Source organism: Oreochromis aureus, linkage group 23 (genome assembly GCF_013358895.1).
Source record: "Oreochromis aureus strain Israel breed Guangdong linkage group 23, ZZ_aureus, whole genome shotgun sequence".
In the NCBI taxonomy this organism is placed as follows: domain Eukaryota; kingdom Metazoa; phylum Chordata; class Actinopteri; order Cichliformes; family Cichlidae; genus Oreochromis; species Oreochromis aureus.
In genome coordinates, this window is record NC_052963.1 from 38,845,414 (window position 1) to 38,872,316 (window position 26,903).

Genomic DNA, 26,903 nt, shown 5'->3' on the forward strand with positions numbered 1-26,903 from the left:
GGAGGCCATCCAGCCTTAAGCCAGTAGGAACAACATGATGGGAGATTAGCAGTTAAACTTAAAGATTTAACTAGCTTTTTTATCAGATTCAGAGCAGGTCTGGTTATTTAACCCAGGTTCCTTTTTTCTTGCTTTTATTTTGTAATATACATGTGTGAAACAATATTTGAACTAAATTAAACCTGGAATTAACTCCATTAGCTTGTCTATATAGAATAAAGTAGCACACTTTTTACTTTTTGAGCATATTTTTTGAGAAAGGTCATTATTTTTCCTTTGTTAGACATTAATCATGGTGAGCTGACTTAGGTTCGCATGGTCTGAGAGGCACGCATGCTGGGTTAACTGGTTAGTCTTAATGTGTGTGGATCTTTGCATGTGAGTGGTTGTCTGTCTCTCTATGCTAGCCCTGTGATGGACAGGAGCTCTACATCTCACCCTGTAACAGCTTGGGATAGACTTCAACTATTCCACAACCACCAAGTTGGACAAGTTAATAAATTGGATGCATATAAATCATATAACTTTTATTTATGTATTATTTTGTAAATTCAAGCACATTCTAAAGATCTGGCGCCATGTTATCTGGCCGTAGCCATGCCCCTGCACAACTCTGTTCATAATAGAATAAAGGCTGAAGCTACAGCAGGAGATTGAAATGATCAGAGCACTCATGGCCTCTCTGTAGGGGTGTTTAAAAAGTGCTGGCGGCTAATATTAATAAACCACAGCACAGAGTGTAGCAAACTTTCATTCGCGATCACTGGTTTAAGGTCACTACATCAGAAAACTGTATGAATATAGAATGAAAGAAAGAAGCATGCTACTAATTTTAACGCTATATACGCACAGTTAATCATGCATTGGCTGAAAATAATGGATAATGTAAGTGAAAATAAAAGACACAATACTAAGATGTTTTTTTCCTCAACTAAAGGCACTAAAGATGTGAATATAATCATATTTTATGAAACAGATTTTGAACTACGGTGCCCTAGCTGGACATAAAAGTAAAACTAATTTGGTTAAGATATGCTCTGACAGACATAACCCCTCTAATATGCTAAAATCAGGCAAGCTATGAATTAACACTGGTTTGTGATTTGTGATGTGTACCCACCCCTAGCCAGTGTCAATCAGATCACATATAATCCTTAACGTGTGTAAGGATTTCCTTTTTTTCTAACCTTTCCCTAAAGTACTTTTTAAGATTAAAGCATAAACCTACATGTCTTTTTTCTATTTTTTGCATTAGATTAAAAAATAAAAAGAAGCGTCCTGTGCCCACCTCTACACTGTAGATCAAGAGAGTCCACTCTTTTAAATAAAAAGAGTTTCTGTCAGATGAAAAATAATTGCATACTTGGAGTTTCTGAAATTTTGATTATCACTGGTGGTGTATATTTCTTTTAAATATTTGTTTTTAATGAGCTACATTTATTATGGAAACTTCCTATTAAACATTAAATTAATTTAAAAAGCACATCTGCAGAGATTCTTTAAAGTTTTGGGAAATGGTTTTACACTTCCAGTGAGCATCTGAGCATCAAACATAAAATAAATGTATTTAAATTTTAAATGTAGAAAGAAAAGAGGGATGATGATGATATAACAAATGTGATTTTCTGTCTGAATGCTTGTTTTGACATTTATAAATAGGAGCCCACTCATAGAATACATTATTATGTAAATGTAGTATATGTTTAGCACAAATGTAGGGTATTTGTGCTAAACACAAAGACAAATCAGTACAGAAGGATGGTGGATGTGTGATATAGCTGGTGGCATATCAATGACAGCTTAAAGCATGACTCCAGCTTATTTTCAACCCGGCTTATTTTCCATTGTGGCTCCTGCTGAGTCCTGCTAACTTTGCATTTGTGTACAACGAATGCATGAGTGAGGATAACATGCACTCTTGTTTGGCCTCATTCTTAATGGTGAATTAGTTTGTAGTTATGTTTTGACCACCTGGTTCCTCTCCAACAAGAAGTCAAGGACCATTTACACAGACAACGTTCAACTTCCACGTGAAAGAGTCTGGATGTGAAAATGCTGAGTTGTGTTTGACAAACAGGTGCCAGAGCTGTTGGAAAATAGAGTTCAGGGACACTGAAATTGCTTCATCAACAGACCTGTTTGCTCTTTAACCACACTGACAAGATTTTAAGGCAACAGTGGGGAAAGAGGTTGCATACCATGTTTAAAGATGTTCGTGATAAACATCAGAGCAACAGATCTGTTTGATTTCTTAGGCACAGGCTGACCTAAAACTTGCTGCAACCCTCTGCCTTCCAATGTAAAATGGGCCAAGTTCATTTGCACAGAATTACAATTGGTGCTCACAGTCTTTCTGGTGTTTTGCCTATGGAGCAGTTTTCTTACTGCATCGAATACCAGCCTAAGTATGGTAACATTACAAGGATATAGGTCTATTTTCGTATTAAAACCTAAAAAGAAGTGACCTGTCTAGGGAGCACCCCACCTCTCACCTCCAGCTTCACCATGACCCTGTTGATGCCATTGCCCTTTGGGCTACATCTGAATAAAATAAAACAATCTTTGTCAAATCAAATAAATTATGTGTAAAACTGTTACCACAGTTGTGATGACGGTTGGATTTGTCACACATCAGTCACACACATATTCATAGACAGTTGGGATTTAATACAGATTTTGATGCTTAAACACATCAACTTCAGCTCAAAATTCCTGTATCCCCTATTTTAGTGGGAATCCTTTGCCAACTTGTCTCATCCTTAGTGTAAAACGATTAATGATGAAACTTGTTCATTGAGAACAAGCACTGCTTAATTCACAGCCGCCCCCCTTTTCATTCCTCTAGCCCCACCAACCAAATAATACTATAAATTGGGTAGTTCCTTGTCTGCATTCAGTGACAATATATCTGATAAGACCCAAATTAAATTTATTGAATTGTCTGGACGCCAGTTGTTTGTAGTCTTTTCTGCTGGCAGAAAAGTTGATCTTTCTGATTTCACTCTCTGAGGAGCAGCGTGCAAACTAACCATTTCAGCCCTTCACTCATGCTAGTTTTTCATCTGTCCCCGTATTGAGACTTGGTCAAAGGGGTTGAAGAGGGTAGTAATGCACAAGTGTCCCTATGTGTATGCACATGTGTGCGTTTTAAGAGAGAGGCTGACAGGAAGAGAAGCATGCTGGCCTGCCCTCTGTTAGATTAATGTCTCCCCTCTTATTCTCCTCCATCTCAAGCACCACCTCCCTCCATCCTGCACGACCTTCCCTCCTCCAAGAGAGAGGCCATCCATCCATTCGTTCACCCATACATCCATCCGCCCATCTGGCTGACTGATGCACCAGGAGGGGAATGAGACTGTCAAGATCCCTGAACCTCAGCAGAGTCATTCTCTCTTCTTTCCGTCTCCCTCTCTCCCTCCCTCCTTTGCCATTAGGAGTGGTTGAAGGGCTGATAGTAAGGACAGCATATCTCTATAGTTAATATTAATGTGCAGAGACAGAGGACAAGGTCTCCCTGTAGAGAGCTTTACTTTGACATATGCTTACTGATTCTCCACCTATCCCTCTAACTCTGTTTCAGTCTCCTTCTGCTCCTCCATCACAGGCTTCCTCTATTTATCTTTTTCACATCCTTTTTTCTCTCCTTCCTCCCCTTGGACTTTTCTTGCTTCTTCTCTTCTACAACTCTAGCTCTCTACTTCTGCATCTATCACTTACTTTTCTATTTAGCTCTTGTTATCCTTCAGTGTCTAAATTTTGAGCCATCAAGAAGAGAAATAAGATAAGGATTATGAGTGTTATAAGAAGAGGTACAAAGGATTGAATGTGCTTGTATTCAACATGGCTGCCACGTGGGTGGTCGTTGTTTACCGAGTCTTGCCTGTCTAATACAAGGTACTTTTGAATCACTGCTGGGTACACACACATACAGTGTCAGCGCATTCTGGCTCCGACAAAGTGTAAATCTTAGGCTTACCGTGTCAACCACTAAAGCTCGGTATGGAGCAGCAAGCTTTATATTCTATCTAAACCAGTCTACATTCACAATCAGACACACTCAGAGCCAGACAGTGAAACAGACAGCTCACACTGCATATGTACACATAAAAAAAAACCAGTTGCTGTATTATGTTTAAAAAATAAGCCTGTTTTTCTGCAGCTGCCAAGATGAATATAAAAACAAACATACAGAAAGAATCGCTGCAGCACAACTCAGCCAAACACCTCAAAATAACAACATTAATTCGTTGGACAGATTTTTACAAGTTTATAGAATTTAACTCTTTTCCCACATAAAGGCAATATTTGATGACTTCCTCTGGACCCTTAACGAAAACATAAGTAAATATCAAAAAGGATGTGGTTTGACAACCACTGGAATAGTTTTCCTGTTTTTTCAAGGCCAGACACTACCCTCATTAACTTCTGATGCAATATGAGAGAAACTTCTTTAAGGGTTACTCCTAGTAGGCTTTCAAGGGGTAAAGAGTTAACAGGGAAGTAATTCTCCATTATTAGACACAGAAAACAGGGGAAAATGGCCACTTTAGTCATCAGAGATATTATAGATATTATAGTTCTTGATTAAGGAATGATAGGTACCACAGGTTTGAGCCTAAATAACACCTATCAAATGATCCTAAACATGTCTGGTCATTTTCCCTGATTTACAATCATACTTACTCTGCAACGGCATTTAAAGAACCCTGTGTAGGTTATAGGCAGTACCTATTACCATAGATGGAATATGGTAGTCATAATTATAATTTAATTATAACAACCTGCAACTATGTTTTTGTATGCACTTCCAAGGAATCCGTTATGTGCAACGGCCTTGTTTCTACAGTAGGAGTAGTAGATTTGAGCTGGGGAGCAAGAGGAAGGAAGGTCCATTAAATTTGTTCCAATGCAAACCTCCACTAGAAGCCACTAAATCCTACACACTGGCCTTTCTATAACTACATTAATCTTCTTCTCTACTTGCGTCTGCTCCAAATATATCTAAGGGTTGTGGGTACTTGCCAGTAAATTCAATATTACACTTCTTGTTTTATTGCTTTTTTGCATGGATTTAAGTGAGTCTTAGATCTTATCAGCCACTGGGAAAAACGCCTAGCAAATTAAGTGATAGAGGGAGAGTCAGGGTCAGTTAACAGACAGTAAACAGAGCTAAAAAATGAACCAGGGGATTGATTGAAAACGGTCGATGAAGTCTGGACAGATCATATCGGTCAACCAAAAAAGCAGCCGTGTAAGATGGAAAATGCTTAATCCTGGGGCATAATATAAAACCAGTGTAGTTGCTGTTTGCACACAGGAAGACAATGGGACGGCCATGTTCTCTCATCTACTGAGGCCTTGTTCTCAGGGTTTCAATTAGGGCCTCCTGATTTCCCCAGGGGTCCCTCCCTCTTATGGAGATGCCTCATTAATAGATGAAACACAAGTGCATGAACACACAAACACACACACAAACACAGACCCACAAGTAAAGAGAATCAAATTTGCTTCAGAACTTACCCCTGACTTCTCATCAAAGATTTTGATCCCTCCAAAGGAAACGGTCAGGAACACCTTCTGTTTGTGTTCTCCTTTAGACCGTGCTGCTGCAGCTATACCCTGAGGATGCACACACACAGACACACACAGAGACACAATCCATACAACCATGTCAGAAGCAGTATAGAAATGTACATGCAGTTGCCAACAGCTGTCAATAAAGGCAATAACTATGTCTTTAAAAAATCAGCAATGAGTCTCACATACTGGCATCAACTTATAATCTTTAAATTATTTGTGGCAGGTTTCTCATTTATTCTCATCCAACAAACAACATTTCACTATATTGTGTAAGGGCACCATGCCTTCTTTGTACAAAAAGACTAGGGATGATGTGAAAGGAGATCGATATCAATGACTAGTTTATTGAGAATGTCAGAAATGTCACGATAGTTTTTATTTAATAATAAAAAGTTGCTTTGCTTAAAAATAGCTTGCTGCTGACTGGAACAACTTAATTTATATAACTTGTTTAAAAGGTTTGGGAAAGTGTATTTAACACAGTACAACTGCTACAATGCACTCAGCATACAGTCAAACAACATACTGATTGTTTATAGCTGTAAGTATATGTAAAGGTTTAAGTTTCTCTTCATTTTCACCTCATCACCATTTGCATAGGCGAGTCACAAAAAGAAGACAGGAGAAGAGCTGGATCACAAAAACGAAGGATTCTGGATAGAAAAGGGAGGAGCAGTATGAAAGAAAAGGTGGAGAGATCAGAGAAAAGGAGTTGATGGATTTTCTGTCTGAATAAATGAGGAGGAGGGAAGCTGTTTGATCAATGAGCTGTCGGTCCTCTTCTCACCCTTACGGGTCTCCGCTGGATAGAGTTTTCACTACACGTAAACAAAGCGTAAATGTAATTTGCTCAATTCAAATATCTCCTGCAATATGATTTAAAGGGAAATTAATAATGAATGAGGCACTCTTCACTCCGACAGTGTTTTCAAACTCTTTCAGCATACATTTGTAGAGACAAGATGCAAAATCTAGGTTTTGTTTAAAGATGCGACTTCTTAGGGAAGAATTTCAACATTTTTTATGTAACAGAATTTCAAAGCCTGTTTTTCATAATTCTGCAATCAATTATTTCAGAAAACAAGGTCGTTCATTAGGACTGAATAGAAAATGGCCTATTTTTCTTCATCTTCATCCTCACTCATGTCTCTCTTTCACCTATCATCCAAATGATTCCCCTCCTATATGCCATCTCCTCGCTGCTAACTGCCCCATCTGTCTACCCCTCCCTCTAATTGTTTCTGTCCTTGCAAATGAGACATTCATCCCAATCCCCTTCTCATCCATATGGCTAACCTCCTTTACTTCCTCTTGCACTGATCGTCGTCATCCCTATAAATTATAACAACCCCATTTTCTATCCTTCTTATTCAACCTCTCGCTTATAGCAATTTGCATAGAAAGATGGCAACAAACTCTATATGCATGCGCACACAGACAAAAGTGCAGTAATGCTATGATGTACAAAACATGCATATTTAAATGTTGAACTTCAGAATATGCATGAAGCTGGCAACTGATGCCTTTTGTGGGTCACAGAACTTCATGCAGCTGCAGGCTGCAATATAACATTAATTCTGGGTGTTGACGTCCTCTAGTTTTTTAATTGCTCGCAACTACCGTGTAAAGTTTGTTTTAACAGCGAGTTTAAAGTGGTACAATTAATTTGTAATTTGAGACAGATCAAGAGGAGCAGAAAGACTCTTCTTACCTTGAGCTTCATCATCGAGTCCTGGCAGAGTTTGTCTCCACGGGCGGCGGTAACCTCGTCCAGGCCAATGAGCTTGGCCTTGTAGCGGACGCCATCGCCCTTAAAACGCCTGATGAGAGCTGTCTCGCTGCGATCCTGCCCTGCAGACACACATACACACTCACTTTGCAGTCTACAGTACATCTTCAAGTCAAGGACCTCAATCTACCTCAGACCAGTGCTATTACCTCAGGATCATCAATCACACAAACCCCAGAATACTTCAACAGTAAAAAAACAAAAAAAACAACTATAGTATAGGTCAAAGCCACTAATGTACACAGCTAACTCAGATCACATGCACTGAACTGTGGTATCATATGAATGATAATTGTCAGTACACTCAATGACGCTCAGTGTTTGGCAGGATTAGTCGAAACTCTGACTGTTCACATCTTTGGCCATTTCTCATACAAAATAATGGTGTGACATTTTCTCCTTATCTCCCCTGTCTCCAACAGTCCCTCGTCTCTTCTCACTTGCTACTGTGTACCAGATTGCCAGCACTGTGCGCATGTATTAGTAAGTGTCAGCGATGGCGTGCATGTGTTGACCTTGCTCTTGTCCAGGAAGTCTCTGTGTTATCTCCTCCAAACCTCTTTATACACAATACAGAGCACAGAGAGCGAGAGAGAGAGTAGTTACTCATAAGGACAAACTCTTTCATGTCATACTCTCTCATTCTTTCTTCCTCTCAGTTTCTATTTCTCTGACCTGCAGCGTGCACGCACACACCAAATGTTTTACAGACAAACACCAGAGCATCTCTGCATGTCTCCGTGTTCTGTTTTTGAGGGTGTATATGCGAGACTTTGAGAGTGATTGTGAGAGAGAGGCATAATGATAATGCAGCATATTAAGATAATATATTGAGGCATTAGTTCTGTACTCTATAAGAGCGTGACTCTTGGAAGGTCACAGCCGGAGTGATGGAGAGGTCCCACTCCTCCTTTCGTCTTTCTTTCACACTCCCTCCATTCACACCGAGTCCCTACAGCATTGCAGCATAATAGAAATGAGCCCTTTTAAGACCATCACGTTACGTGCAGCTATTGAATCATTTTTGTGCAACACAAACCTCCCACAACTTCGTTTGTGTGCCCTCACGCGAAAACAAGCAAATACGAGTATTTTCTAAATCTGCATTTGAATTAAATGACTTCAATCACATTTAAAAAGATTTTAACAAGTTGGAAAGTACTTGAGGACAATTCAATATAAGGCCTCATTATCACACGATAGATAAATTCTCATGGTCGGTTAGCCTTTGTATTAATAACCCTGCTTTGTTAAAACCTCAAATAGAAAAGTCCAACGCTGCCACAGATTATTTTATGAATATTCATTTGTCTAAGAAGCCTCATCCTATGGGAAGAAAAACTTGACAAAATACAAGAAAAACACTTACACACTATTCTCCATTGATAAAAAATGACATACACATACAGAAAGACACACTCAAAGACTGCAGATGAACTCATACCTCTGAATCATTGAACAGACACACTCAGTCACACTGCTACTTGGAGTAAATCACGACTGTCTGTCTCAAAGTCCTAAGAGACAAAAGAGCTGAAGAATATCAGTCCTTATTTTGGGGAGAGTAAGAGAGAGCAGCTCTCTCTATTGTGTCACGTCTCAGCGAGGCTGAGATCAAAGTAAGCGACTAAACCGCTGCAAGACTGTGTTGTTCAACAAGGAGACGTTCATTTTGGAGACATTTAAATATTGCCTTCATTAAATATGAAACGATGCTGTGAAATGAGCGTGCACACATACACACATATATAAGTATGTTGACAATAATACCCTGGTAGTGTGATGGCAACCCCCAGATTTCCACAACCACTAGCTCCACATCATCTCTTCTCATAGTGACAATGACATGAAACATACTGCATGAGCTGTCTGTCAGGAAACATTCCCAAAAAACATAGCTCGAGATCTCAAAAAGTGTCAAAAACCTTTCTTCACTGTGCAACTAACTAACAACTCTCTGAAGCAGAGGTTTGATTAATACAATCATTTTTTTAGAGGAGAAAAATAACAAACAGTGGAAAAAAAACACATCGTTTTACTACTGGACTAATTACTTGATCACAACTGCGCCATGAACAAACAGATTCATTTTCAATTCAGCGATTACACTGAATAACATTCAAACATTGCTACTTTTACAGACTGACATGCTCTAACAAGGCACGACACCTTTGTACTTGTTTGTGTCGTGATTTTGGTCACAGTTTCAGATTTGTAACACCTCTAATCCAAACCTTCAATTCCAGTAAGCAAAAGCATTTGCACTGGTAAGAAACCAAGTACGCCAGGCTGAATGTGAAATCCATAAAGCGCAATTTAGACAACATCCACAATATTCCCACTTCATGGCATGTTCGCAAAAATCACCGAATCCTAAAAAAAATGCAGCATGTGTGTTCCTGACAGAGAAAGTGAGGGTCAAGTTCAAGAGCACAAATCACTTATCAAAGAAAAAGGTGGCACTGCAGCAAAAGCTCGAGTTTAAGTATTCCTCAATGTAATCTCTAAGTAGATTTAATGAAGAGCCGGAACAAGCTCATAGTGAATATTAAGATGATTTAGCCAATTTTAAAGCCCTTAAAGGAAAAATAAAAAGGGGTTCAGATGAGTTTTATATCATACAATTAGAGCAACTTTACTCATTTAATTATAAACCAAATAAACTTGATTTTAATGTTTCAGTGAGAGGATTTAGTGAAAAACACAATTTGGTATTTTATCTTAATTTACACTGTTTTGTCAGATACTGTATAATTTGATTATACTTTTTATGCCCTTCTGAGGATCCATTTGTTCATTGTAATAGCAGTCCACACTGTGTAGGACTTCATCTGTGTGTATTTATATGTATGAGAGTTAAATAACACTGGTTGTGTCCAGCTGACTCTGTCCCACTGGAACAGTGATTTTCATTTGAGTTTGACATTTAAGACCTGCTTGCTCCATCTGCATCCATCACCATTACTGCTGCTATACTTAGCTCACAATGAAAGGACGAGCGAGAGAGAGAGAAGTTGAAATAAAGTCAAGATGGGAAAACAGAAAAGGAAAGGTAGAGAGGGTCCAGGGTTACCACTCCTGCTGAGTGGTTTATAATATTACCTTTTGGGAGCATGTTCCATGAAAGACCTCCCTCTGTGTGTGTGTGTGCCTGTCTGTGTGTATGCATCTGTCTGTGTGTGTGTGTGTGTGTGTGTGTGTGTGTGTGTGTGTGTGTGTGTGTGTGTGTGTGTGTGTGTGTGTGTGTGTGTGTCAGTCAGTGGGGGAAGCATTCAGTCTGCTGTAATTAAATGTCCGCTGTTGCTGTGACCCTGCTGAGCTTCAAACACAACTAATGAAAGAATCTTCCATTTCATCTGTCACGGCTGCTCCACAGACACACAAACGCAAACTTGTGTGCCTGCCTCACACTCGCACACAAAGCACTTACAGACTCGCGCTCACACGCATCCCACCTACCATACCATAACACTAATGAAAGAATCTTTTGGAACATCAATCACGGCTGCTCCACAGGTCAACAAACACACAAAAACATGCAATCTTTTCTCAGATCTGTGCAAACTACACTGCAGTGCTACGCTGCTATCGCAATATCTGGAATTCACGTTTTTACGCTACAGTCAAGCGCTGCGCATCGAGTGTACGTGTGTGTTTAGGATAGCACTTGGTATGCAGGGTTTGTTCATAACTGTCTGTCTGAAGCAACAAGCAGAGAGGGAGGGAAGGACATAAAGCGAAGAGCAAAGGATGGAAAAACGTGATGGATGGATGAATGAGCGAAGCCTCCATTGGATAAATGTCAGTCAGGATTAGAGCGATATGACAGGCAGAACCTCCCTGACTCACACACACACACAAACTTTCACATGTGATAGATGGCAGGTGACTGCTGGTACAGTGCGTCTAGCCCTTCAGGAAAGCCCCTAGCATCGCCCCTGGCAACTGTAACCTTTCGCCTCCTGTGCGCCCGTCCATCCTCGTCTTCCCCCTTTTCACCTCTTCTCCCAACCTCTAATAGTCTCTGCATAATTCCACCTCTTTACATGGGTTACATACTGAAATGTTATTTACTTAAATATTTGCCAATGTCTTTCTTCCTGGCAAATCAGGTTATTACTGATTTTTTTGTAGTTTTGGCTGTCACTCATTTCAATTATGATGACATTTTACTTACCAGAGCAACTGTCTGGATTTAGAAATCATAGCTAGAATGAAGTCTGACAGGTCCAAGACAACACGGATCATCTACTGTAATAACAGCACCATATAAACCCAATGCAATGCACCAAAGTCATGATACTGAATCCTCATGAGACAAACTGTGTGCAATCAAAGCTTCTTCAGTGTACATGGGCTAAGTGGACCACAACCAGATTACCTGTGGGTTTGTTTACAAGTTGCCTGATTGTCTGACTTCTTGTGTTTCTCACTTTATCAAGCTGTATCAAACGTATGTTAGACTTACAGATTCATGCAGATACGTTTTAATGTATCCAGGCCTGTCTCATATGAATTCAGGGCTCTCCTCAGTGGTGCAGTTTTTCATTCAAAAACATTCTGATCATCCAGGCTTAAGACTGACAATGAGTATAAAGGTTTTAAGTGTAAGGCCAATAAGGCATAACAGTCTAGTTCATTAATTTCATTAGACATTAGAGACAGAGGCTATTAGTTTGACACCACTCAGTAAGAATATGGGAGAGAAGCGGCACCTCTATAGCAAAGAAAAGTGAACTCAAGACTTTATTTGATTTCTTGCCGTAAGAGGAAGTTTTTTTGGCATCGTGTCATCTGATCTTCCTCGGAAATTAATTAGCTACACAAATGATGTTGCCACTATCACCCATTTACTTTCATAAGGCCAGCATTGTTTGCAGTGGCTGGTAAAGTGTGGAGCTTGATTCACTGTGCTCCAGATGAAGAAGCACCCAGAGGCTCTTAACTGCAGCTGGGATGGTTCCCAACAAACACTCAACAGCACATGAGGGAACCCGGCAGTTACTCTCCAATTAATCCTGCTTCTAAACCCTGCCGCTGAATGTCTGTGTGCGTTTGTGTCAACACGTGTGGGTTTTTGTGCTTTCCTTACCTATCAGAGACTTGTTCAGATGAAGCGCTCACTCATACCCAATCTCAGACAGACTCTTTTAAATCCACAAAACAGTATGTGCCAAGAAAACAACAAGTTTCCCCTTCAGCTCCATGCTTAATTTTGGCAGATTGATTTGGCACACAAAAGCTCACACTTGACTGAGTATGCACATAAGCGCACGCTACAAAAACACAACCATAGTTGCTGAAGTGAAATAGCAGCTGTAAAATCAGATGATGAAGCACTGCGGCCACTCAATCAAATAAATGAGCGCTGCGCTTTTGCTCGTGTACATTTTTCTGTCCTATTTGCAACACGACTGCGGCTGTGTCTGCCAAATGAAGTTGCTTCTTTGAACCGTTCGTGTTGCGAATGATCTTGATAGGACTGATTTGTGTAATCAGTGTGACTAACTTAGCATCCATTCTTGAAGAGAGCTGCTGCTCACCTGTTGACTATGAACCACAATCATGAAAGGAGATTTAAGAGGGAGCAAATAAGATTGAACAGATAGAGCTGTGTCTTTTCCCCCTTTCATCTAAAAATTCCTTTTTTTCTGGGTCCGTTTCGTGCTCCCTTTCCCCCACTCTCACCTCTCTCCCACCCACCTGGATGACAGGGATGCAGTCAGAGACCTGAGCTCCCTGCGCATGTGTGTTGCTGCACATGTGTCCTGAGGCATCCAGCCATCCTTGCTGGCAGAAAACACAGAACAAATTAGAGCTGAAAAATAAGTTAGGGACAGACGGAGCACATTGCCCATTACCGTCTCACAGGCACTCACACAGTCAGACACTCACACCTTCTGTCAAGGTGACTTTTGGAAAAGCAAACAGAAAAAAGTTTTGACTCGATTGTATGGTGACAGTTGGGAAAGACACATGAGACCTTCTTCAGATAAAATCTTATTTTTATGGCACACTTTAAAGACACATTTATGGTACGTTTACTTATTTAATTTTTGAAGATCATTTAAATCTGCTGTATTTACTTCTGTAGGGGTTGGTATAATGAGGTAATCCCATATTTCCCCTATCATCCTTTTCTATAACATGAAAGCATATTGCTGAATCATATGTAGCCTTTATCAAATTTATTAGACCATGTATCACAAAAAACAAACATACAAGAAAACAAATTTTTTTAGAAATCTATCAAAAAAAACTAAATTCCCTCAGTTGAATTTACATTTTACCTAAATTTGAAGCAAGACACTGGACTTCTCTGAGAAGTCTAGTAGAACATTCAGCCACATAACTTTCAGTTTTTCTAGAATTTTCAAGAATTCAGGTAAATTTCTGCAATTTTGCATCTTATTAAAAATAAATAATGATGCGCTTTGCATTTTTTCAGCTTTTTTTGTGAAACAGTGAAATTGAAATTTCATAGATAAAAAACAAAGACTGACTCATGTCTATTTCTCTCATCCTGGACAGACAGACATGAGACCATACTGTTTTAGGGGAAGCAGGAAAACAATAGAGCTATACATCAGTGTTTTTTGAGTGCTTGTTGTTGCTATAAATTAAAAAAAGGATTATTTATTGACTGGAAAATCCTTCTGTAAAACTTGAAATATTATTTTGTAACTACAGTTCTTAATTCTATCGCACAGTGTTTGGGTTGTTAAGAAGTGTTTTCTTTTATTTGAACGCACCGTCCTTGGACTAAAATGTTACTTCTTTTTTATTCGCTTGTTTTTTAGACCATTGAGCCATTGAGACCACACTGTAAATACATCTACCTGACTACAGTTAATTTCACTCAAGATGATATAATCAACATAAGACTGTTACTTCCCGCAGAATGAGAGAGACATAGCATGGAAGAGTTGAGTTGCATACAGGGGTATCAACTATTAGCCGTGATGTCCTTCAAATTTCTTCTAAAAACATATTTTTTATAAATTTGCCCTCATGTGATGTCTCTTGTTTTTGTCCTTCTGTTACTGTCTTTTTGTCATCTCTTATTGTTTTCTAATTAGGTGTATTATTTATTCTCTTTTCTTGAATAATTCTTTTTGTGACAATTTGTGTTTTCGATTTTTCAGGACAATGTTTTTTTTAACGTATTACCTTTTTTAACATTACTCCGTTTTAATTCAGTTTATTATCTCTGACTTTCTGTTTGAATGTAGTCAAAGCACTTTGTAAAGCCGGTTTCAAAAGGTGATATATAAATATTTTATTTTACTTTATTAGAAATACTATCTGGAAATTTTATGATCAGGAAATATGGACAGGCTCTGACATCACCTCATCTACTGGGACTGTCTGAGCTTGACTTTGTTTCGTGCTGGAAATTGTGATATGCTCAGTTTTTACACTCGCTTGCTACTAAAGCAAAAATCCAGGAAAGCTTTTAATACACTAAAAAATAGCAAAAGCAGCACAGGTCTCGCCTCTATGTTCACAATCTTGTCAGGATGATTGCATGCTGACTGACAAACCTGTGTTTTAGGTTCTGTGTAATCCTAAAAAAGCATTCAACTCTATGTACTTACTATGCTGATGAGAAGTTCTCAGAGATCTTCCTTACCGTTCATTTTCACCTCAACCTTCTCTATTTTCTCCCTGTTATGAATTAATATGATACCTAAACTAACATGAGGCTATGAGTCTTTTTCCTTCCCATATCTCAATCTCTTTTCCCTACTGTCCAAGCAGTCCTGTGTCTATCTAGAAATCTTGGTAGTCAAGCTCTTTTCTCCCTCTGGCAGTAATTAGAAGGTAATTGTTCTCGCAAGCAAAGGGGAACATGGGGAACCTGCAAATGTGCATGAGTGTGTATGTATGTAACTGTGTCTGTGTACATGCATGTGCATGTATGTTTTCTGATATCTGTGTATCAGAGGGTGGTGTGTGTAAACATGTAGCTAGCATCCTGTCATGTGAGATGTTGAAGCTGTTCCACCCACAGAGTGCTTTAACGAATGCACCTCAGCAGCCGCTAATACACACGCAGTCGATTCCACGAGTGTATAAATGTTCACATCCTGCAGCAGAAGAACAGGTAGCTCTCCAAAGCCCTGCACTATGAGCCCCCACAAAATACCTCCTGAAGAAATACCATCAAACAGACACGCACACACAGGTCAGTGAGTTCAAGCACTAAAAAACAAATCTGAGTGAAAAGTGGGAAAACTACTTGTTTCTTAAATTCTGCATTCTGTGTGAACAGGAGGCATGTTTGTACGAGGATTGTGAACATCTGTGTGTGTGTATGTGTGTGACTGTCGCTACTGCTTTCAAAGCATTAGGAAACACAGGTAACTCCTCAAAACACAGCAGTCTTCCTTTCATGCCAAAACGAGGGTGCTAGAACAAAGCCTTCTCTCCTCCCTGTTATCTCTGCCAAAATATGGAATCACTTGAAGTTGCTGTCCTTCCCCTCTCTACTTTTCTGTGTTGCATCTTGCTTAATGAACCTTCTCCTTTAATTCTCTCAGCCAGGGTCCTGGAAGAGAGGATGGAGTAAAAGAAGACTGGCAAACATTACTCAACCTGAAAAAGGAGAGGAAGTTCTCCCATCTGTTAGATTGTTTCTACAACTATGTGTAATCTCCCCACTTTGTACATGTTGTCATCAACTCTTTTAAGTAAAAGAAGATTTCTTGTCTTGTTTAAAACCTCTCTGTAAATGACATGTTTTTTTCAGCTAAAACAGTAGAAACAAAAAAGAAATTTAAGTTTTCTATTTTTTATCAGATACATTAGCAACATAGAAACATGTAAGGAGAGATCTAAAAAAAAATGCAGCGACTGTGCAGTTAGAAAGTATGCATCTGCTAGCATTAAACTTCACACGTATCAGATCATCTGACACAAATTTCAGTCTCTTCTGTGACAAGATATTTAATTTGCATGCTTCGTGTACACTGGGATTTACATGTTTCAATTGCACTCTGTATTATCCAGGAGTATATACTTAATGAAATTGCAAACAGTAAAAGACTAGCAGTGATGTGGCACCAGAGAGCATTGAATGTCATTGAAATCGAGCTACCTGTAGAGACAGGAGTAAAAACTGCTCATAATATAAAGCTAGTGGGTAACAAAGTATCAAATGCCAACTCGGAGGTGAACATGCAATTAAAGCAGTAACCAATGGGAGTGTAGGATACAACTAACACACATATAATGGAGCAGGAAATGTATAAACAGGGTTACCTACACAACCACAGCCAGGAAAACCTACTAGGAAACTGTTACAAAGGAATGGCCTATAAGAAAGGGGCTTTTTTATGTTGATAGGGCTTTTGCTGCACCTTGGCTTGAAAAATGTGCTTTGAAACAAACATTAATGGAATGAAAAGCGCACAAAAGGATATAAATTATGCGAAAGAAACAATGTATAGTTTCCCAAGCTATTTAGCTGTAAAAAAAAACTTAACTTACCAAGCTCGACCAGTTTAGATGATACTCTGACATCACTGTAACTAAAAAATCTTAACCAGCAGAAGTGAATACACTACCAAACAGGTACACCAGACAGCCTGTACTCAAGTTTCAGAGCCGAAGAGAGATTTTAGCCATATCTCCAAGGTTGTTTTGTCTTTCAGTACAAATCAAAATGACAATAATAAATGTGACAACACTTGTTCTCTTAAATTTCCTTTAGAGACAAAAAATGACATACAGTGTTAGTAGAAACACACTGTATGGGGACTACATGTACATGCGCCTTCCTAAAATAAAATTTACAAAGCAGATTTTTCAAACCTATATTCTTTGCATCTGCTTGTCTTCAACCCTGTGTTAGCTGCTGATGTGGTGCGTGTCTTGCCGTATACCACCACCAGTTGATCAGTGGAATAATGTGAAATTACTCTCAGGATAGTCGATTATCTAGTTTGATGGAGTGTGCAAAAAGTCAAAGACAAACAACACGGGGACACAAACATGCTGCTGCGCAACAATAAAAGGTCAAAAACTCCATAGCAAACCTTTAGGTCACTTATAACCCCTACAAGAGAATAAAGTGATTGAGTTATACTTTTCAAACAAAGTAATAATTTACAACATAGATTTAGCAATATTTTACAGCATGTCTCTTAAATGAGCGCTAAACAGACTGCGTTATGAAATCGGAAATAGAAAACAGCAGCCTACCAAACCTCTAACAAATAAGAAATGCCCTTTCAGCACACAGTCCTTAAACCAGCACAGCAGGGTGAGACTATCGGCCTCTATTAGAGCCTGTGTGACATTGGGACATTTTCCTTTTGTGCAAATTATGAGCAGGGAGCAAACTGTTGCTATGGAGACAGTAGTTAGTGATGCGGTGAGCAAAGCCACACCAACTTGTGTGGAGCAGAGGACTAAGCTGAACATACTGTGAGGATCACAAGCTCCTGCAGCCACACACACACAGTCCAAGACTCAGGAAAGCAAATAAAAGGCTTTTACCGATATGTATTTTTCTTTCTGAGTCAGGCGTTCTGAATGCTAATTTGGTGTGGTCACATCTGAAAGCTTGGATGAAGCTTTTTGAACACTCAGGAATAAGGGCAGAAGAGCGTATCATTGAAGCTGCTGCACAGTAAGAGGATGTGGCTTTGCTGAGAGGAATGAGACACCTGCTTGGGAAAAAACAGATCACATCTCACCACCCTTACGACCCCTCTTAAGTTATTATAGGGAAGAAAAAAGTGGATGGATAAATAGAGCACACGTTTTCCAGGAATAAAATGATGAGAGAGAATGACAGGAGAGGAGATAGAAGAGGCAGTTACCTCTAAATATAGTTTTAGTGCAAACTGAGAGAAAGGCCATGTTTGCAAAGTGTGTGTCACTATGTGAAAGTGAGTGTTGCTTTTTTTGTCTTATATCCCCAAGTATCCACTATTGGCCTCCAATGACAAACACAACAGCAGACAGCCAATTCAATTCAATCTCTGTCTGATTGGAGGGAACAGATCTGATTACCTCTCATAGAAAGCACACACACACACACTCAAAATGCCGTTGTTTGTGCTCTAAGATTCCCCAGGGAAAGATGTTAGAGTAAATGGCTGCGGTGATTGTGCCAGATAGACTGGATGTGCGCATAATATCCACACGAAGAAGATAATGTGTTTGCTAATCGCACACCAGAGACAAGCAAACACACACCCACACAATCCACACACACTAACACAAAGGCTAACAGCTGCACAGCTATAACCCTTAACCACTCTTTTCATGCCGGTGGCTGCCAGCTACACTGTAGAAACACCCTCCCACACATCCAGCCAAATCCCACTGTGGGAGAATCGTGATTTTTCAGAGTTGTGATGACTGCAAGTGTTGACAACAGCGGAAGTTATTATAACTTGTATTCATATTTGATGTCGCATTAGGAAAGACAGACGTGCACTAGTCGATGTTTTATTTGAGCATTTGATAAAGTTATGAATGCAATACCGCAAATGACAAAACTCTGTATAAGTATAAAAGTCAGTTTTGTAATGTTTACATGTAGCGGTTAGGAAACGAAGCACAATCAGATCATCCAAATGATTGCTGGTTACCTGCCAAAGCGACTGCTTTTGAAAGACAAGCTTAAGAATGACAGTAACAATTTAGCAACATTTGACAAGCTGCAAACGTTCATTCACGAATCCGACAATGACCACACTTGTTGGAACAACAATACGGGCACAACGTCAGCTTCAAAGAGAAAACCAGAGGGGTTTTTACTATTTTGAGTTTTTATTCTACTTAGTTTTATCAAAAGGCAGGAGGCAACATGAAAAAATATGCTGCATCAACTGTGAATAAACAATGCAGACAATTTGTTTTTTTCAATGTTGTGCGAGTGACTCAACCTACTATTGTTTGGACAAGAAACTTTAGATCCTCTGGTGGGTGAACCAAAAGCATAGCATGCATTCAGTACCCATTTACTAACAGCTTAAATCTATTCAGTAATTATTTTAACTGCACTGCATTTTTCACAACTGCATCGTTGTTGAAAGGCTACAGCGATGTAATGTCAGAATGATTTGCTTGGGCGGTAAAAGGCGAAAATGCAATTCAAAGGTTCTCCAGACTCAGGCAATGGTACATCACACTTCATTAGCAGGTGGGCGCTGAAATGTAAAAGTTTAAAGTGGAGACAAAACTGTCTGCAGCTGTTGGCTCTTCACAAATGTCAAATTGGCTTGCTGTTCTAATTTGACATTCACATAAAAGTGTTTGTACTGGCAGACTGTCAACTCCATGTTTTATTAATAATGAAGAATATCAAAATGAGTTTCTTAAAAAAAACAGTTGGCATCCTACTGGAGTCTGCTCATCCCCTTAACTTCAAGGTTGTAATCAGCAGAGAGGGAAATAAACAGCGTGCATAGATGTGATACAAATAGAAGAGGAGGAGGGCAATAGGAAAAAGAAATCAGAGGGGAATAGCAAGGTGGAAAGATCCAGTCTCTCTGGATTTATTAAGGCTTAATAAAGACAATTACGTCTACTTCAGGGATCAAGTCTGACCAATAAGACTGACTAATTTACTGTTAGAGTATCACAACTTGGCAATTATTTCACTACGGTCATGTAAATGCTAAATATCAAAGGTTATCTCTACTCTGTCATAGTAATTCAATAAAAACCTTCTGCTAGGGAAGAAAAGAGCTCTTAGAAAAGTGACCCCTGAGCTAACAATGGAAGCATAACTGCACTGGCACAAAAAACACATGCGCACAGACCCACACACCGATCACACAACATCTGTGATAAATGTATGACACACAGCAGTCCCACAGTCTTTTTCATTACATTCTTCTCCGAAGAACTCAGAAACAAAGGCCCGAGATTAAACAGCTCTCATTCACAATGACTCATTAGTCTCACTCACTCCTCACTCTCTTCATGATCAGTCTCTGCTCTGTGTCTCACTTATACAGGACAAGGTCATTTAGTAGTCTGTGGAGTGGGAGAAAGAACGATGAGAACGGGAGAGGAAGGACATTAGAGGAGTGAGGAACTATCCTTCAGGGATTTTCACTACAACAAAACCACTATTTACACCCTAATGACAACCATCTATTCTGTGGATCTATTTTCATTTAAATTCAGCCACTCCAGCGGGACAGAAACCAGAGGACTGGACAAAAACATGTATATGTACTGCATAAACACAGGTCTTATACATGAAGCACATTAAGGTTTCCTATTCCAAAATCATGCCCGTTGCTTGTGTGTGGTATATGATTGCATTTGACTTTCATCACCCTGCTGAGAGTGTGTGTGTATATGTGTGTTCATGTCTGTTTGTGTAGATTGGGTGTGCTTGTGTCTGCCTGTTTAGAAGAAAGACCCAGATCAGAAGAGAGATGAATGAACCAATGCGTGTGAGCCAATCTCAACAGGTCTGTGGCTGAGCAAATTCTACATCCCATTTGTAAGAGAGACATGCAGATAGAGACGAGTTATAAGGTGAGATATATGTACAACTGTGTGTGTGTGCGTGTGTGTGTGTGTGTGTGTGTGTGTGTGTGTGTGTGTGTGTGTGTGTGTGTGTGTGTGAGAGAGAGAGACAGAGAAAGAAAGTGAAAACCCTTAAGTCTCAGTGCTGAAGGCAAACCATTCATCTTCCCTCTCATATGCTCTTCTGGGCTTCAATCCCAGTCCCAGTGTGTGTGTGTGTTTTTTTGTGTGTGTGTGTGAGTGTAGGTGTGTGTGTGTGTCCACATCTTCCAAATATGGAGAGCAGTCTGAATGATGAACATGATCTCCATTGCAGCAGAACAATACTATTTCTAAATAGGACATGAGAGGCATTCAGTGTTCCCTCATACACTGTGTATGGGGGAACCAATGCTTGTTTGCAGGGGCTCAGGCGCACCATGTGCAATGAGGCATCTGCTGCAGGTGATAGTGAGTGTGTGTTTCTGTGCAGTTGCGTGCATCCATTAAGTGTCATTCCCAACGGCGTCCAAAGTTTTTGCTACATCAATCAGATGCTTATTCAGAGAATGCTGGGCGTCACTCTTACAGTCGGGCAGGTGGCACCGAGCAGCTGGGTGATGGCTGCCAGCCTGGCCCCTGGCATCACCTCTGCTCTGAGACCGCCCAGGCTTGCTCTCATACACCTGCTAGCTACCTGCCTCTGGAGCTTTTCACACCTGGATATTTTTGCTTCTCACCAAACACAACATCCCTGCACCTGTTTAGTGGAAGCCTACTGTGCTACACCACCTGTTAATTAACTATGAACGGCAGCAGCCCTGCATTCTGTATCCTAATCCACAAAGACACAATTAATAAAGAGAAATAAGTAGCTCACAAAGCTGTGTTTGCATGTATATGAGTGTGTGTATAACAATCATTTCTAGTCAGGGCTGCAGGTACTACCTTAAAAAGTAGTGACTTATTAAATTCAGAGTAGTCTTGCCTTCATGACCTGATACAGTAATATGAGATTAAAAGGTCACCTTTTTCCAATTCTAACATTTTACATATCGGGGCATTACAAAATGAATCATCTGTTCCTTCCCAGATCTTAAATTTTTTTTAAAAATGTAACCTCAGATGAAAAACAGCACATAACAAAATTGCAAAATTGCATCATGTCATTATTTATGTCACAGAAATTAACCCAAAATGCAGAAGCCACATGTGGAAAAACCAAGTACACCCTTCCTGTTTCCACAGGAATCAACAGACAAGAAAAAGTAAAGTACTGCTAATCAACTGCACCTCATTAACTGATAATCAGCAAGTGTGATCCTCTCCATAAAAACAGAGGCTTTGGCAGTTTGCTGGTCTGGAGTATTCAGATGTATGTTAACACAACACCAAGAAGGAATGACATCAGTAATCACCTTAGTGAAGCAATTGTATCAGCACATCAATCTGGGAAGGGTTATAAGGCCATTTCCAAACAATGTGAAGTTCGCGATTCTACACTGAGAAAGATAATTTACAGCTGGAAAACATTCAATACAGCTGCCAGTCTTCCCAGGAGTGGACGTCCCAGCAAATTCATTCCAAGGTCAGACATGCAATGTTCACAGAAACTGCAAAAACCCAAGAGCCACACCTCAGACTAAACAGGCCTCAGTGAGCATATTAAATATCAAAGTTCATGTGAGTACAATTAGAAAAAGACTGAATTATGGCTTGTTTGGAAGTGTTGTCAGGAAAAGGCTCTTATCTCTTAAAGAGCATGGCAGCATGGCTTAGATTGGAAAAGCTGCATCTGAATGGACTCAGGAACAATGTCCTTTGAACTGAGGTGGAGATCTCTGGCCATAATCCACAGCGCCACTTTTGGTAAACCTGAAGCGTACCAGCACTGTAAAGCACTGTGGTGGAGAAGTAAAGATCTGGGCTTGTTTTACAGCCATATGACCATGGCACCTTACAGTCAGAGTAAACCATGAACTTCTCTTTATATCAAATTATTATAAAGTCAAGCGTGAGGAAATCTGTCTGGCGGCTCAAGTTTGGCCCAGACCGGGGCATGCAGCAAGACAATGAACACAAGCACACCAGCAAATCTATAACAAAATGGCTAAAAAAATTAAACATTAAGATAAAACACCAAAAATCAATGTGTTGTAGTGGCCAAAGTCCAGATCTCAACCCTGTGATGGGACATTTGTTTAAAAAAATCCATGGGGTGTACTTAACGTTTCACACACTTCTTCTGCATTCTGGCTTAGTTTTTGCTAAAAAAAAAACAAAAAACAAAAAAAACTTCAACATGTTACAGCTATTAACTGTACATAAATCGTGGACCAGTCACCATATTGGGACACATTGAGGTCATACACTGTTTTTTTGTGGATTCCTGTTTTTAAATCTCAAGTTGAGCATTTGAAAACAGACAGGTGGCAGATCTGATTCAAACACTCAGGACAACAGAATTTTAGCAACAATCAGTCACTAGATAGCCATTCTTTATGCTTTACCACATTTTACTTTAAATAGGACCAGAATACATATTATGGTGTATTGGATAAAACTCAGAATTACCAGCTAAGATCAGAAACTCACTAGGTAAATGCCTACTGAGGTATTAAATCAAACGTAAAGGAGAAAAAAAAAATCCTACACTGTCTGACTTCTTTTTATAACCAGAGAAGTCACCCACTGCTGATGATTAGAGAGAAGGCAGACTGAAAGCACCTCCGCAACGGTCTTACTTTTCAGAACCTCGGGCTATGTCTATTTTTTATATACAGTCTGTGGTTACTTGGCTGCCAGTACTGTGCATGCTGAGTCACTCTCATTGTGCTTTTTTGACTTTAACGTCAAAATGCTGCTATGATGAAGGATTTCTCTTGTGATGTGAAACTACTTTCATGTCACAAGAGAAAAAGTTTTTTTCTCTTCTTGCAGAATAATCAGTGAATTAACCACATTACCCTTTCAGTTACTCATCAGTTAAATGATGAGTAAACAGTAATATCTTCAAAGTTGTTTCTGACTTTGATGCTGCACTTACCTTTCCTCTTGGAGTCCCGTCTTACGCTGCTGGGCCTGACCGCTGGTTGTAGCTCTGTCTCTGTTGACATCCTCAGGCTCCAACTGGGTTAGACTCCGCTCCGCTTGGCTCAGCTGGGATCGGCTGGGCTCCGAGGGTCCAGTTCACAGCGTCAGTGCCGGCTGTGCGTGCGTGGGCGCCGGGTGTGTGCGTGGAGGCGCCAGGTGTGTGTGTGGGCACACAGGCTCATGGGAGAGGGATGGGCTTTAGCCCTGACACAACATCCTACACACACCCACAGAGAGCTGGAGGAGAAAAGACAGGAAGAAAGAGGTTGGCTTCGGTGAGGTTGTGCTTACTCTTGGCAGGTGAGACCTAGAAAGAGTTCTCAGCAGGCATTAGAATGACTTCGTCTCTGATCTGCTTTGAGAAGATGTTGCCAATGGTAACAGACTAGAGAGACCTGCACTACACTTTCTGCTTTCTATCAATAATGTGCCACAGCAAGAAATTTTCTTGAGAAAATGTTCTTCCTCTTGAAGCCGGGTAACCAGGAGTCAGATTTAAAATTACTAATAATGCATTCAAACGTTTACACATGACGTAATCTGTTAGATAATTATTATGTTATGTTTTATCTTCTTATACTCCCCAAATGTTTGGTTATGACATGGGAAGTCACTAACCTAATGTCAGACAGGGTAAGAAACACAAGTGTTTTCAACAAGCAGGTGGAACCAGCAAAGTAGTATCGACAGAATATCTATACCACTTTATTTGCAGGTAAAGCCAAGCATGAGTTCACCTCCAACATGTTGCAACAATCTCTTATTGCACAGGAAAACTGTGTGTGCACAAACTAAAGGTTTCAGGAAGAAAAATTGTTAGACCCGGTGCCTGTGATAGCAATATCTACCTGCCATACCACATGCCGCAAAGATAGAACAGTAGAGCGGCACTAGCGGTGCTCTCGCTACTTCTATGACAATGACACAATGCTGCTGGTGAGAGGAAAGAAAAAGACTCACTGGGGATTTTATTTCTCACTTTGAGTCTGAACCAAAAGTAACAGGAAATAACAGCAGGGGAACACAGAGTCATGGTTAACCTTGTTTACAGCTATGAATGATTTAATGAACGTAAGTGGACCCATACTTGCTGAACAACAAAAGCTAAAACAATTATAATTCACAACATTTGCTTTACTTCTTCATAGTTCTGCTAAAGCTTCCAAAGTGTTTTTATTAGCTTGAAAATAATATGCACGGGTTGAAACATTGCCAAAGCACCCTACAGTAATTCAGAGCTGAACCAGGAAGTCGAAACAGTGATAGAGAATTATGACAGACAATTTGCTCACTTTATCTTTTCTAACAGGTCAATTTTTTAAATATTTATGCATTCTGTATCCTGACAGCAATTATCTGATATCCCAGCAATTAACTTGAGGGTTCCAGTGTTATTATTACGAGCACGAACAGAAGCTAAAACTAACAAGACCAAGGTTGTATTAATTTCTTTTTAATGCTAATTCCAGCTGCCCTTCTTAGGACTGACAGGCCCCTCTGGCCCCAGCATTTTGTATTTTTCCTGCCCATCTGCTGCTACTTATTCCTAAGTGTTGACTGGCAGTGACTACCATAACTTAGCAGCCAAAAACACTCAGATTCACACTTTAACGCTGTTGTGTCAATGCATGAAAGCACGCTCATTTACATGTGCACACAAATACAGAATAGCTTTTTTTCTTACTTGGAAATGGTAAAGCACAAAGACGGGCAGCTGCAAGCTGACATGCTACATAATGAATCTGACTACCTTCTGAGCTGCTCTTCAAATCTTCTTAGAATATAAGTCTTGACCTCTCTTTCCTTCTCCGTCTCCATCTAACAGTGGCCGAGTGCCGATTTAAACAAAACCAAAAGACTTGTGCTTCTTGGGGAAGAGGGAAATCTCTCTTATTCTATTCCTCCCCCTCTCCACGGTGTTTTTGTGTGAATAGGAGGCCCCTGTAAGCCTTGGGCGAGAACAGATGAATTGAGAGGCTTTTAATTTGCTGCAGACAGAACAGAACAGAGTCCATTTAATTCTGCCAGCAGAGGCCATGTCGGCAAAATGCTGACAATATTCTTTATCTGGTCCAAACACACTGGAAAAGTGTGAGTCACTCCAATTACAGGCATTATCAGCAGCACTGTTCCACCAAATGGATGGAGAGAGAGTGAGTATGAAGAGAGAAGGGTTAGAGGGAAGAGAAACGAACAGAGTGGAAAGAAAGTGAGGGGTGAGGGAACATAGAGTGGGTGAGAAAGATAATGAGCGAGGGGTAAAAGGGGAGAGAAAAAAGCCCAAGGAAGTAAAATCAGAAAAGAAAGGATGGGGTCTGAGCAGCTTCAGCTTCAACCCTGAACATGTCCCCTGTCCGTCTCTTCTCTTTCCTTTTTTTGTTCTCTGAATTCGTTCTCCTCCTTCTAGCTGTGAAGTCTTTCATGAAGCATCTGGAGCTTGTGTTTAAAAAACAAAAAAAAAAGCAGTCTGTTAATCCTCAAACTGGACCAAAGACGAGGCAGTCCAACAGTTCTCACTACACACGCACAATCTACAACCACACGCACACACAAAAAAGATCTCATAGACAAGTTTCTGTGGTGTAACTTTGATTTCACAAACAAATTTAGACCAACTTTAAACTGTGTAATGGGTTCACAGTTTACATCCCGTCTGCAAAATTACTCCTGTAAGAGAACAACTCACTTATTTAAAGATGTTCTACCCATCCAAGCATTACAAGCAAAACAGCCACTAGTTCACTGGTGAAAATGAGCAAGAAACAAGATTGTGAGACTGAAAATGAAAAATCTGCTGCAGCACAGCTCTCAAGACATCTCGAAGGCTCCAGACATATGGTTGTTTCTCTGGAGACTCGGCGAAGAGTTCTACATCTTAAGCTACCATCCCTGGAGAGGAGAACAAGCTAATTTCTCAAAACACAGTCCATGTCTAGCTTCAGCTGTACAAATTCCCTGC

General features: G+C 40.0%; 1 protein-coding gene across 6 annotated transcripts in view; it reads right to left on the reverse strand.

Moving 5' to 3' along the window:
* dab1a (DAB adaptor protein 1a) overlaps positions 1-26,903 on the reverse strand; it is a 249,455-nt gene that overhangs the window by 25,131 nt on the left and 197,421 nt on the right. For all 6 annotated transcript variants that reach the window (XM_039606719.1, XM_039606724.1, XM_039606723.1 and 3 more), the window contains 3 exons: positions 23,898-24,181; positions 7,292-7,431; positions 5,521-5,619 (listed from right to left, as the gene is read on the reverse strand). In XM_039606719.1, coding sequence (XP_039462653.1) covers positions 5,521-5,619; positions 7,292-7,431; positions 23,898-23,967 — 309 coding nt within the window. In that variant the 5' untranslated portion in view covers positions 23,968-24,181. The remainder of the gene's footprint in view (positions 1-5,520; positions 5,620-7,291; positions 7,432-23,897; positions 24,182-26,903) is intronic.